The sequence below is a fragment of the Falco rusticolus genome, chromosome 5 (assembly GCF_015220075.1).
Source record: "Falco rusticolus isolate bFalRus1 chromosome 5, bFalRus1.pri, whole genome shotgun sequence".
NCBI lineage: Eukaryota > Metazoa > Chordata > Aves > Falconiformes > Falconidae > Falco > Falco rusticolus.
Genome location: NC_051191.1, coordinates 76,277,161 through 76,291,131, shown reverse-complemented (window position 1 = coordinate 76,291,131; position 13,971 = coordinate 76,277,161). Strand labels below are relative to the sequence as shown.

Here is a 13,971-nt window from a genome sequence, read left to right as displayed (position 1 = left end):
TGCTGACCTTTGAAATCCTGAAGTAGAAAACACTGGATAAATAGAATGATTCGCCCCTGAATCATGGAAAGCATGTTAAAGGCAATGAACTATGCAGTAGAGTGGTGGAACAGCAGATAACACTTCCTAAAGTGGAGACAGCCATACAGTTCTGCACATACTCACAAAATCTCCCATGGCAAAGCACTACTTGTGTGGAACATCCTGCTGTATCAAATCATTCAGAAGACCAGATTAAAATTAAAAACAATAGTAAATTTGACTCAAAATCTTTGACAGTAATTTAATTCATAATGTTTTGTTCAATTATAATAATCTATTGTAAAGTGTTGGTCCTGAAAATATCAAGTGATAAGTACCAATACCCCATCATACAGAGAAGGAAAGCAAAGAAGTGTTACCTTGCCCAAACTGCTAGATAAACACATTGTAAAACTGGAACTAGGATTTAGAACTCCCTGTAAACTACCAGACAACAGCTGGATCAACGTTTTCTGGAGGGAACAGTAGAACCTAAGTTCTGCTTTGATTTAGATTTTCTCACAGTGGCACTGAATCCAATGAGTCTGAGGGTATTAAATTATCTTTTTACCTTAATAAGATATCCCTCGTATGCATTATTTAAGACACGGTGGAAAATGTTATTTAGAGCATTGCAAGTGTAGCCTGATAGCTTTTGCTACGTTAACCCTGAGGTACTCGATGTATTTCAAGTTTTATTGCAAAGTGGCAGGCAAATATTAAAATAATTGCAATCTGAGTATTGGTGGCTCTGTATAATATTTGTAATGTAGAGCAACACATAGAACAGCATGTGCTTTGTGCACGCCTGCGCTGATTGACACACTGTCTAAGCAAGATATCCTGTTGGGTTGTGCGCTGGGCTTGGATTCAAGTGTGGATGAGTGAGTTTGTTTTTCTGTGCCTCTATTTCCCCACCTCTGACATGGGGTTAAAAAGTTTTGTGGCTGCTTTTTAAAGTACTTTGTGGTCTGCATGAACCAATGGCTGTGTCAACAAGGCAACACTAGTTACAAGGTTTAGGGGACAGTGGTGATTTGTATAAGCATGAGAAAAGAGAAGGAAAGAAAAGCAAAGCAAAGTTATGAAAGCAGGGAATAAGAAGAACTAGCAGACTAGCCCACTTTGCAGAAAATATGTCTATATTGATGTTCACTGTATGCAGGTAATAGCATTATTAATCCTAACATGTTGTCATTAATAAAAGCAAGAAGGGTATGAAGTTTCTGTAATTATTTTAGGTTGATCTGAAAGTGTATTATTTTCCTGGAGCTAGGTAGCATTTTAAAACTGCAAAGGATTAGACAGACACAATCAGTTCAAATATTTGTCCAGCCATTGAAAGGAGAAGCCCCACTTCTGCCTGTGGTGAGGCTTTGGAAATCTCCATATCCATCATCGTTCAACAGCTGAGTGAAGATTGCATGTCGATTACCCTTTCAGTTGCCTTTAAGCAGCTTACGTGAAATGTTAAGTTCTAGGTTGCCTAAAATCCCTACTTTTTAATTTGTTCTCTGGCTTGTATGCAGCAGATTTGCGAGTTCATATGCACACATGCACACATAGGCGCACACACACACCCTGATCAGAACCAGGTCCATCCAAATATGAATTATGCTAAGCAAAGCTTAAAAAGGTACAAGTGGAACAGGAGCAGTCATTCCCATTAATTTTCACAAGGACATGGAAAGAAAAATAACAGCCTGGCTGTTTCCTCCAGTCAAATTGTTGCTATGCAACTTATCACAAAGCATCTGAGTTTCTGTTCTTTTATTTAAAGATGATTTGACTGCCTCCCTCATATTTTGAGGTCCTCAGAAAACTTAGGATAATCACATATTTCAGAAACATTTTATTTTATTTATTCCTCCTTCATTCTTCTAAAATTATTGCCCCTTCCATTCTTCTGAAATTAGCTTTTAAGTGTCAAAAAGAGTATGGAGAGCTTTGCAAAATAACTATAAAGAGAGGACATTTTCAAAGAGTGCTTGGGTCTGTGTGCCAAAACTGTGACTTACTAGCCAATGGCACAAGGCTCTAGGGTCACATAAGCAGGTCCAGAGAGTAATCGTGCTTGACTTCACCACACCATCCGTCTTGATGCCAGGCCTTTGCTTGCAGGATTTGCCACGAGCCTGGACTTACATTTAACAACGCACATAGAGATGACAGCAAGTCACAGAAGCTGGTGTGGCACTTCACTATTTGTGAGCAGCAGGACAGCCCCAGGGTTTGTTTCTGGGTCCAGACAGGTCCACAGCTTTTGTGATGGTGTTGCTTAGTTCCATCTCCATAAATAAAAAAACTTATGATTGCTCTCTCCCCCAAAATATTACAACTTTAAAGAAGGTTCTAACTACCTTTGTTCAAACCGTATGTTTCCTTTTGGTTTTTTTTTACTTGCATGGGAGAGTGGAATTAACCATTTTCAGGGCTAATGGGAGGCTTGAGTGTTTAGTTGCCTGTTATGTCAAACCTTCACCTGACGTGTTGGACTAGTAAATTTTAATGCTTCTGTGGTTTTTCATTGGCCTGTATTTTCCATCTCTGCATGTGTCTCATTTATGCTGGTCACATCAGTTGGTATTTGTAGCAGATCAGCAGCTTGTATGAGCAAGGTATCATTTAACAATATTGACACTGCATTAAGAGAAATCCTTTGGGATTTCATTGTTCATGCACTTAAAGCCCATCAGACCTCCTAGTCTGAAATGACGAGCACATTGTCTGAACACCGATTGTGAGGGCATTTTACATACAACCACCCATGGAGCAATACGGTTCTACATATACTTTTGGATTCCTGAGGTTGTGGGGGAGCACAGCACTGTAGAAAGTCTGAGCCATTCTTCTGCAACCTGAAGAAATTGAATCAATTGAAAAGGAGCGACTTGAGAATTATGTTTGAAGACACCAGGTTTATGACTTCTCTGCACAGTCCCAATAATAGTCTGGGGGTATTTGACTAAATAATTTCAAAGCTGGTAGAGATACCATGGTGGGTCTCCACTGTGTTTTCTTTCCCTATGTGATAGGCAGATGTGCATACTGTCTGTGAAGTTCAAACAGGCGCTTGACAAGTTGGGGTACCAGTCAGTTTAAAGATAAATGGGGCCTCACCTTCTCACACAGTGGAATCATTTATTTTCACATAGCTCATAACATGAATTATTTATAGCTGTGGAAAGAAAAATAGTGGGGCTATAGACTTGGTGCAATTTCTATGAACCAGTTAGACATGATACGGTTGGATACTGCTCTCTTCCAAGTGAAATGCAGCAACGCAGTGCTCTCCATAGAGTGAAATAATTTTTACATGCCTTGTCAGTCGCGCTATGGCCATGGAAAGAAATACAGTGAAAGAAGAGACATTGGCACTGTTTGTGTTATTTAGAATGTTTTTGCAGCTAACAGTTTTGACCTCTATTCTGTTTTGATGGTCCTGGTTTCAAAAGGCCACGTCATGTTTTCCAGCTAGAAGAAATGAATAAATACTTTCTTTTCCTGTGGACTCTCCCAGGTTTTACCCAGATCCTGGTTCAGAATTATTCCAAAGAATTGCTGGTGTAAAACTGATATGCTGCATGGTCAGTGGAATTACAATGATTAACAGCTTCAAATCTGTCCTCTGAGGCCAGGAGGGTTTCATTTTTGTCCTTTATGGTCTTCAGAGACCCTGAAAAGAAAGTTAGTGAGACTGGAATTTGCAATTTAACATGTGAAATCCAGGGGCCATCATTTAAAACATCAATCCTTACTGCAGAATGGTGTTTGACAGGCTGCAAGTAATTTCTGCTTCAAGCAGTCTCAGGCAGCAGAGTAGCCCAAAGGTCATGTTGTTCTTATAATGGGTTAAAGATAACTTCTTCATGATGGATGACTACTCTGTGTGTTTATGATGCGTAATATATTAGTAATTTTAACTCACAATTCCATTCGTCCAGTGATTTTGTCAGGGCAAGCTAAACTATAGTTAGGTACACCTGTGCTGAGCAAAAGGAGAGGACTGTCGTAATCCATCATAAGACCTGCAGCACAGTCCCAGTTGCACAGACTGGAGCTGGGAGAAATCACATCTACAAATGGAAATGCCAGCCTGCAGGAACTGGGCCAAGAAGTCTTGTGTTTTCACTGCTGATCTTGACCTGTGCTGGTGATCACAGCTGGAACCAAACGGATTGCTGCCTCCAGTCTCATGCTGTTATGTAGAGCAACCCTCAGCATGTTCTTCACCAGATTTATCAGGTTGGGAGCCTGACATTATCTGTTCTTGCTAGCCTAATCACCAGAACTGAAGGACCACAAACAAGAAACACAACTCCTGGTTTCAGATCACTTTGAGAACTTTGTTACCCAAGACATAAAGATTTGAGCTGGCTTTGTACGAAGCGCTTGGGGCATAACACCACCACAGCTGCTACCTACCATTTTACCCTCATGCTTTTAATAGGACCGAATGCAAAAGCCACTCCTTTGCAGAAACAGAAAAGTAATGAGCAGTAGTATTAGTTCAGAGCGTCTCAGAGCAAATTTGCTTTCTCTTTGTCACAAATGCAACTCATAAGCACACCTTTATAACAATATACATTCTTTTTGCCTATTTGAGTAGTACATCCTCCTGAGCATATTTCTGTCAATGTCAGTGCGGCAAAGTGCTGTCTAGAAAAGACAGCTGAATTTGCCTCTCAGCTATTAGGATTTCTAGTTTAGTTCCTCACCTCTCTTGCTGCTGTTTATATTTTACATGATGAAACGTAGTAAGAGCAACACTGCTCTCCCATGTCAGTAATCGTATGTTTTCAAAAATGAATGAATGACATCCAACAGAAGTCATCCCAAATTCAAATAATTTTTAAATACACTCTTCATGCACCACCATCATGCTGTCTTCATATTAGCTCTTTTGGCACCTGGACTCGGATTTTCCAAGATTTACTTTTTAAATGGTCAGCTGTTACCTCAGCATATCAAAGCTCTTGCAGCAAGAGGCTTTTCAATGGGAAGCATCACTTTCCACTCGCTTTTCTGAAAGATCTTCTTTTGACTTCCCAAGGTGGGCAACCAAGGCTCTATGTCATATCACTTCTTCACTGTAAGCATCCTTAAAAATAACTGGGTTTTGGCCCTATTCTTCTCTTGAGAAAAAAAAGTACATTTTTTTCTTTTTCAAATAAAAGTGTATCCATGGTATTATAAGTGTATTTCAAATGAGATTCTGTCATCTATTTTATATTTATTGCACAAGGATTTGTGAGTTGGAAAAGGGACTGGTCATTCCACTTCTTCAACAACTTTGGAAGAAGGTGTAAGGTGAAGGAAGTAGAATCGCTAGTCTGAATTTCAGAACAGAGGTCTTATCAAGCTCATCGATGCACTATGTAATCATTACTTAAAGTAAGAGCTATTGATCCTGTCCTTCATCCATATATATGGCTTTCAAATAAAAACAATAACTGCTCTGCCTTCAGAACTGAAGAAGCAACATTTCACATGCACTTGCAGTTTTCTTCTATTATACCACATCAAAAAGTTAGACACATGAAAATGGGTGTTCAGTGACACTGTGTTCATAATGGACAAACTAGTATATAATGCTAATCCTGAACAAATACATCCCTACATTTGTTTATGTAGGGCTAATATAAGTATTTTTTCAGAATTCAAATATGTTTTCCTTTGTGTATGTTATTATTTCAATTTTACATGTGTTCTTGGGCTTTGATAGTTCCCGTGTAAGGTAAGGGATTCACATCTTAGACAGGGTGAAGTGTTCTGTCAGGCAGGCCACCACATTTATGAACAAGCTTCCCTGAATGTCCTTTAACATGGAAGTGCCTCAGCTTGGGTCATCTGGTGGTTCCAGTTCTGAGAGAAATACCTCTGTCTCCAGCACAGCTCAGCTCGTACCTCTTTTGGAAGAGAGGTTTGGGAAGGAGGGATACCTCTGACCAACCTGATTCCTAACAGGGGCAGCAGCCTCCTTGGGGGTCTGAGTAAACTCCTGTACTCCTGCCCTGAACTACAGAACTGCTGTTGTGAACTAAATTTTTCCCTGTTCGTTCTTTGCAGACATTGATGAGTGCTTGGTAAACAACGGCGGCTGTGACCATTTCTGCCGAAATACGGTTGGCAGCTTTGAGTGCAGCTGCCAGAAAGGCTATAAACTGCTCACAGATGAACGAACCTGCCAAGGTAATGCTGCATTTATTTTATTCTTTGTATAATGAGGATGTTATTTTCAGTGGATTATTTTTTCTAATTAAGTCACTTATACTACGGGTTTTAATCGTAGGAAGTAAAGTTAGAAAAGACCTCCCAGATTTCCATTTTCTGAGGTGGAGTTAGAGGATTTTTGGAAATGTCTTGTTTCAGTGTTTTTAGCAGTAGGAATGCTGAATTGCAAAAATCTGTGTAGCGCAGTGGAATAACCTCAGGCAAAGACCCTTATGTTCATATCCTCTAATTTGCTATGATCTTAATGGAACAGAAGCTTATCTTATTTACACCAGAGTCATGTAGAATAACTTATGGGAATAGAACATTTGCAACATTTAAACTGAAAAAAGGGTCTAATTTGTGACCTCACCTTTGCCTGACAGAATCTGTTTATGGAGGTGTTTTGTGAGAATTCAAATGAAGTGTTTTATATTGTTTGCTGTCCATGTCATGATTTGTTATCTAAGTAATATGATATTATCTATTCTATGAGTAATTAAGTGCATAACCATTTTCAGCATAAGTACTAAACATGTACCTTTGGAGAAAGGACACTTTAAGCATTTGAGCTCTGTAACTTTACTCTTCAAAAGCTAGAAGGATGAGCATGCATCAGTAGAGAGAGAAGGAGAAGGAGGACAGACTCAATTAAAATTTTGTGCAGGAATTACTTTTTTATTAATACATAATTATTTGCATGGGTTTTGAACACTTAAAAGTTATGAAGTCCAAAACATCATTAGTATTTTAGAGCTTGTTTGTTCATCAACAAAAGAGAAACCAAGGTGTGAACATACATGTGTTATTGAAAACATTTTCCATTGCATCTCTTTGGTACTTCCATCATCTGAGAAGTCTGCCCCACCCCAACTGTGTGATGGGACACAAAGGAGTCAGTGCAAGGTTGATTTCAAGCTGGGACAGGATGGCAGGAGCTGAGAGTGGCACAGTGCCACATGACTAGGCAGAAATAACATTGTAGAATCATGTCAGACAAGGGTAACTTGTCGGGGTTTGATTACCTGCTGAAAGTAGGGACAAAATGTTAAAAAGAAATGTTCCCTTCATGATGGGTTTAGAGATAGTTAGGAATACTTTCTGGTTAATTTCATGTCGAGCATTTTCATGTGCTATGACATGCTCTCACTGTGGTACCCGTCAGAGGTTTCACCACTGAAGGAATTGTAATTACACCAGTGAAAAACTCAAGAGAAAAGTCAAGCCCTGCGTTCTTGTTAGGCAAGAGCTGGCGCAAAATTTATTTGTCCATTATGCAAAGCCTAAGAAATAGGCTTTGAAAGCTACCTGTAAATAATCAGCTATCTGTTGTGATAATGGGAAACCAGAAGCAGCTCTGTAAGCATTGTTTAACCGAGTTTTATTTCTTCGTGTGCTTGGACTACTGAACGAGTGAGGTAACAGTACATACCATCCAAGGAATGATGCAGTAGCTTATCTCCTCGCCCTGGTGTGATTGAGCATGGAAATATAAACATGACCTGGCCATCCTACTTTTTCCGTTGTCAGTGAGCAAGGGCAGACGCTCCGCCTCTACACGGTGCTTGGACTGATTCATCAACTGTAGCTTATCTGTTGCTGTAACAGATAGGTTAGTGCAAGCCCAGAGGATTTTTGGGCTGGAGAAATTCTTCCAGTCCCAGAAATGCTGGTTCTTCATACTGTAAAATAGGGAAGACAAAGTTATTTCATGTTTCAAGCCTGAGGTATCTGGGCTCCAGAGACTAATCATAGCAAGCATGCTATGCTTTGTGGAAGGAGCAGTAATTTAGTTCCTGTCTGGTGCTTAAGGTGATAATTGGTGGCTCATGCTGTCGGTAGACCTGCTAATAAAAAAGGAAAGTGAATATAGATCAAGAAATCATTGATATATGAATCACCTGTACTTTGCTTCTTCCTCTGCAAAAAGAATATAGTTAGTGGAAGTGGTTGTAGTTATTAATGTCAGGTCTGACAGAAAAATGTGGTTTGGGGTTAGTGACTCTGCTGGAATATAAATCATCCATGGGGTTTTTTTTGGTAACAGCCAGTCAATGCTGACCATAGAACATTACTGAGAGATTCAGGGGAGGTTATTTTGGGCATGTTAGCCTTTCCAGTGCGTGAAATAGAAGAGTAATTTGTATTTATAAAAGATTCTGTTGTTCATGTTACATCTGTTTTGATTCATAATAGAGTTTCTGTGACTTACAGTCTTGCTGTCAACATTGCCTTTCTCCTCTGGTTCTCATCTTTAAACCGATGATTTCTTTCAGTTACAAATCAATGTGTTTACCAAATACTTAGGATCGTAGAAGACTACATTGTTTGGGGCTGAGTCCTATTTACTTCAGGTGGCCTCCCTGGCATGTAGGGAGTTCATGTCCAAATTAGTTCATCACTAACATCAAGGAGCAGATTCTGCTAACCTTAGGCAAAATGCCCATGGAAACAGCTAGTAAGCTTACCGTTTTATGACCTGCAGAACCCCTGGATAAGTCTGTAACTGTGATTCACAGGAAAGAATCAGTGAAGAACAAAGCCACAGAGATACAGTTCATGTTAGTGACATTTTTCAAACCGTTGAAAAATACAAGTAAGCTGTTGCTCAATGACTTTCTTTACATGATCATTAACTTCAGCACAAGGCAATTTTACATGTTTCAGTAAAAAGGTTCCTTCATATTCCCTGTGAAATTCTGAGGTGGTCCCACCTCACCTCATTCCCTTGATGTCCTTTCATTGTAGACCTCAGAGCTGATTTTTAAGATTGCAGGGAAATTGCATCAAAGTCTCAGACTTAATTCTAGTTGTTTGCAGAGCTCTCACCCCATCTTACCAAGTGCCTTACACACATTCATCCTCTCTGTGAGGAGGAAAGTATTTCTCAGTGTTTCAGGCAGGAAGGGTGAAGCCAAATATAGCAGCTTGTCAGATCACACATATGCATGCCTGGACTGCCTGGAGAATAAACCTTAGTTTTGTGAATCTGCCCATTACAAGAATATTTTTTCCTGCTGTGTTTGTGCTCATACCCTGATAGGAAAATTCACCGATTTTCAGAAACTCCGAAGCTTGTCACTTGCTTGGTGCCACTAGCTAGCCACCCTGCATGTATAGTGCTTGTGTAAGCAGCCCCTGCGTTTGTAAAGGGCATTAAAATGTTCTGCGTTTGTCTGTTTACAGCTAAACCATTTTTAGCCCTGGCTGCAAAGAAAACCATTGTCAATCACAGATTACTTCTGCTAGGGAGTGGTTCTCACACTGTGGCTCCTTGTTAGACAAGGAGAATGTGGGGGTTTCCCTCCCTTTCCCCTCCCCTGCATTCCAGCCGTTTAAAAGGAAACTTATTTGTAACCCAGAAGGGGGAAGAATCCACATTACTCTGCCAGTGATATTGTGGAGAATGATACTGCTTTCCCACAGTGTCTCTTTTCATACAAACTTAAAAATAAGATTTTTTTCTTTGATGATGAAATCACTGTATGTCAATACCAAAGCCATCTATTGTGTATTATTTTAACAGATCCCTTAAGTCTAAGATATTGTAAATTCTTTGATGCAGGAAGAAATGGTTGGACCTGTTTGTATAAACCTAGCCAAAGAGGCCTGCATCTCCTTCGAGCATGTAATACAAATAACATAGCTGTATTTATAGCAAGAACTTACGGTTGTAACCTTTGTGGTAATTAACAGCAGGACATCAACTCAGATTAGTTTTAGAACCACATCAGCAACAAAACAGCAAGCAAGACTGTTTAAAGCTGCAGTGAATGTGTGTAAGCGCAGACATAATTACCTTAATCCTCAGCCAATATGAGTTTTAAAACCAGTTAACTTAATTGCTTATTCAGTTTCTGTTTGTTGTGCAGTGATCTTGAAAAAAATTCAACAATAAGCAGTCTCTCTGCTCCACTCAAGTTCAAGCTTCATTAAGCACCCAGAAAAATGTGTGAAATTCTATCATAAATAATTTTCTCTTCCTGCTGTAGGAATTGCCTTTTGCAAAGCAAGACAGACAGCACACACTTTGGTCAGAACTCTCCCCAATAAGCGGTAGAGTTGGAGAAATGAATTATATATAGGAAAAAAATTGCTTTTAGTGGGAACATACAGTGATCAACATATAATACTTCAGCCTGCTAAATCTACACTCTTGCCCTCTGCCCCTCTCCACCTCTGTCCAAAATAGAGCCAAATCCTCCTGTGCTGAGGAATTTAAACTTTTGCAAGGGTCAGTTCAAGGCATTTGCATTATTCTAGTCCACTTACAGCCTCCAAAACAGGCTTAAGTGGGGCCTGAGGATTGCTAGATCTCACAGACACGAAGTTCAGCCATAACAGTCTGCCCAAGCAGCCTTTGAATTGATACAGCCACTGTAAAAAGAGATGGTTGTCCACTAGGCAGAGGAATCTCAGGGGCATGTGGGATACCCACATGGGCCATCTGGCATTTTCAGGGCTTCTTTAAGGCCATGTGTTCACACACAGTAGGTGACAGCATTTTTTATTTGCTTTGATGTATTGCCTGTTTGACTATTAGTTATTCTTTACTACCTTCCTACCAGATTTTAAACTAATGCAATTGACTCTTGTAACTAGGTTCTGGAATACAGGGCATCGTAGTTTGCTTTTGGTAGTGCTGGTGTCTGTTCAAAAGAAATTCAGTGGTGCAGGTTTATACAACAGGAAATCCCAAACAGAATTTGCCCCCCTAGCTTCATGATATATTTAATTTTCCCTCTAGTGATTTTCTGTGGGCACATTTTGCTAGAGGTTTGGGGGTTCTTCACACTACAAAGCTATCCAATAGAAGTCCAAGTACAGCTGATTTGAGGTGATTTTTTCCTCTCACTACAAGAGAAAGACGTGAGTATATCCACTATCCTATTTGTATATTTGAACTTTTCTTTCTCTCTTCTAAAGCAGATGTTTTAAAACAAGTGTTTCTTACGTGCTCCACTGTATTCCCCCTTCCTCTCTCCTCAGCTTTACCTCCAGACTCAAAAACTTCATGCTTATGGAGTGGAGAAACTGGAAGTAGTGGCTAGAGCCAAGGACACCGTGAGCAGATACTGCGACAGTTTTCTTTGTAGCTCTGTCAGCATATTACAACGCTGACCTGCAAAACACCTCAGACCTTGTCCAGATCTGTTTTATTGTTTCTCAGATCATCCCTGAGCAGACATGATAAGTGTAGCAAGTTTTGTGATAGCTTTCTGATGTGTTACAGGATATACTGCCCAACTCTTGCCATCCACAACTGGTTTTTACTTACAATCTGAAAGCAGATTTGAACCCAGCCTCAGGCCTTCTGTGTTAACCCACTGCACCACAGAACTGTAATCCATGCAATCCTAAAATAATACTGTTAAATAAGAGGCTGGCCTTTCTTTACTGCCAAACAGGTCTTTATTCCAGAGAATTTGATGTGAATAGACGTAGTTGACCCTGTGATTGATCGGTTGATAGAAGGATGCTTTACACAGGGCTTCCAATGCATAACTGTCAAGAGAAGCCTTCTTTCATTCCAGAATAAGAGAAAGAAATATAGCACCTTGAAAAATACAGTAACTGTCTATGATCCAAAGATCCTACAGGCCTGGTCTTGAAACATTGCCATATTAACTGGGTATGTAACCCCCACTCATAACATCCACCTTTTCACTTATTTTTACAAAACATGCACTATTAGCCTTCCAAGGCCAAGATTTGAATCTCCCAGCATGGTATCTCCATTTTGAAAATGGGTATGAAATGAGGGATTAATCATACAGGGAAGGACAGATAGAAAGTGTTTGTGGGAATTATTTTTGGCCTAAAGAAGCCCACAAAGATTAGCTACAAAGATCTCACTATATACTCTTCTGTATGGAACCATTGATGATAAATATGGCTGTACAGGACCAGTTGAATGCCAAATAAATCAGTGCATCCACACTGGCAGCACTGAATCACCAGATATCTTTGACATAGAGTAACCAATTTTATAAAAAAAGGGGGGGGCAAAGAGGTTTGCACCCTTGGGTTACACGATGGTGACCTGCCACCCACATTTGATCATGTAAACCAGAAAAGCAACTGGCCTTGTCCCAGTCATATAACCTGATGAAGGTCTCAGGATGAGGATACACCCCTTGCATTGATTTATGTATAGGACACAGTCACCCATCTTAGATTACTTAACTAAATGCATGGGTAGAAGTCAGGGCTGGAGCAGCTGTCCCTCTCTATTTCTCGTTCATCACGAAAATGGAGGACAGGGAGAATCCCATGTCCTATGGCCCAGTTTTAAAATCCTGAGTAAATTCCTTGGAATAGCAGGACAGGGGAATTTTATGTCATGATTTGCCAAGCCAAGCTATCTTTGTACCTTACTGCTACTCCCCCAACTCTTCTTGCTCTGAGTTATAGCTGAGTACCCTAGTGCAGCCCTAGAGACAGTGAGCTGTGAGAGATGTTAAATGGGTACAGCTGCAGCATACAGGAGTAAAAAGACCGATTAAACCCTTCAGCTAATCCTTGTCAGTGCTAGAACTAATGTTTCGTGTAAGTCAGTTCAAAAGACGGTGGGTGAGGCCCAGACCCCTCAGATTCAATGCATCAGCCTTGTGGTTTGGCCAGCTTTGCAGTGGAAAATGGTGGCAAGTTTTGTTGTTAGTCTGCCCTTTCCTTTTCTCCCTCCATTAAATATGTAGAAGAAGCAAATGTTCAATGAAGTAACATTATTTAGCCTTCCCCTTCTTTCTGGAGTGACAATAACATACAGCTGAGCAGCCAGGTGACTTGGTATGAAGAGGACACCAGCACATATTTTACAGCTCGGTGTGGGTTTTCATCTTAATATTTAAAATACATTTTTACCTGAACCCACACAAACCTTGCACAGAGGTTGTTACCCTCATGGTCAGGACTGACCTGTCGCAGGTGGAGAGCGTTAGCTGCTACAGGGTGCTGCTGCCCACGTCCTTGTGAGGGAGGTAGCAACGGGGATCCCAGAGCATGTTTGTTGTCTGGAGTGCAGAGCAAGCAGGTTTGCAGGACCCCCAGTGACTTTTGCCTGAGTTTGCATCTGCATTTGCTGTAAGTTTGAGGTCTTCAGCAGTCAAAGAAAATACCCAGGGCTTCGTTTCTCTCTCACTGATACCAGAGAGAAGGCTGCTGTACTCAGCAGCTGCAGTGCTATGGCACTGGGAGGACCTGCTGACACACCACTGGAACGGGGTGAGTCAGCGCCGGTGCTGGGGTGATGCATGGGAGAGGGATGAAGGAACTCAAGCCATTTCCCCTATCAACAGTCATCTGTGTGATACACATGGGGGAGAGTGATTTTGCCTTCATGTACTCATACACTCATCCACATCAGATGGGTGTGCTATAAGATATAAAATACATTGATTTGACAGAGACTGATTTTCAGCCAGTCCAGCTGAGTCTGGCCCAGGATGTTTCATTGTATGGACACTTGGTAGATAAACAACTGTGCTGGTTCAGCTGCCAGCGTAGTTCAAGAACCAGTGAGAATCTGTGGTGCATTGGAGGAGGTACTGGGAGCTGCTTGTGGAAATCAGACTCGCTCACAGAAATAAAATTCAGGATGATTTCGCTGTCACTGATGATGTTCATTCCCTATGCAGATTTCCTCTAAGGCATTCTGTGTCACTGAGCCTTACAAAAATATCTTGCTTATGACAGGCACCATATTGCTTCTAGCATCAGATTAAAAAAGTACTCCGC

The 13,971-nt window shown here is 40.6% G+C and overlaps 1 protein-coding gene across 1 annotated transcript in view; it reads left to right on the top strand.

Moving 5' to 3' along the window:
• The window catches only part of SCUBE1 (signal peptide, CUB domain and EGF like domain containing 1), a 218,052-nt gene that overhangs the window by 154,963 nt on the left and 49,118 nt on the right, over positions 1 to 13,971 (top strand). Inside the window, exon 9 of the mRNA XM_037390251.1 lies at positions 6,091 to 6,213. Coding sequence (XP_037246148.1) covers positions 6,091 to 6,213 — 123 coding nt within the window. The remainder of the gene's footprint in view (positions 1 to 6,090; positions 6,214 to 13,971) is intronic.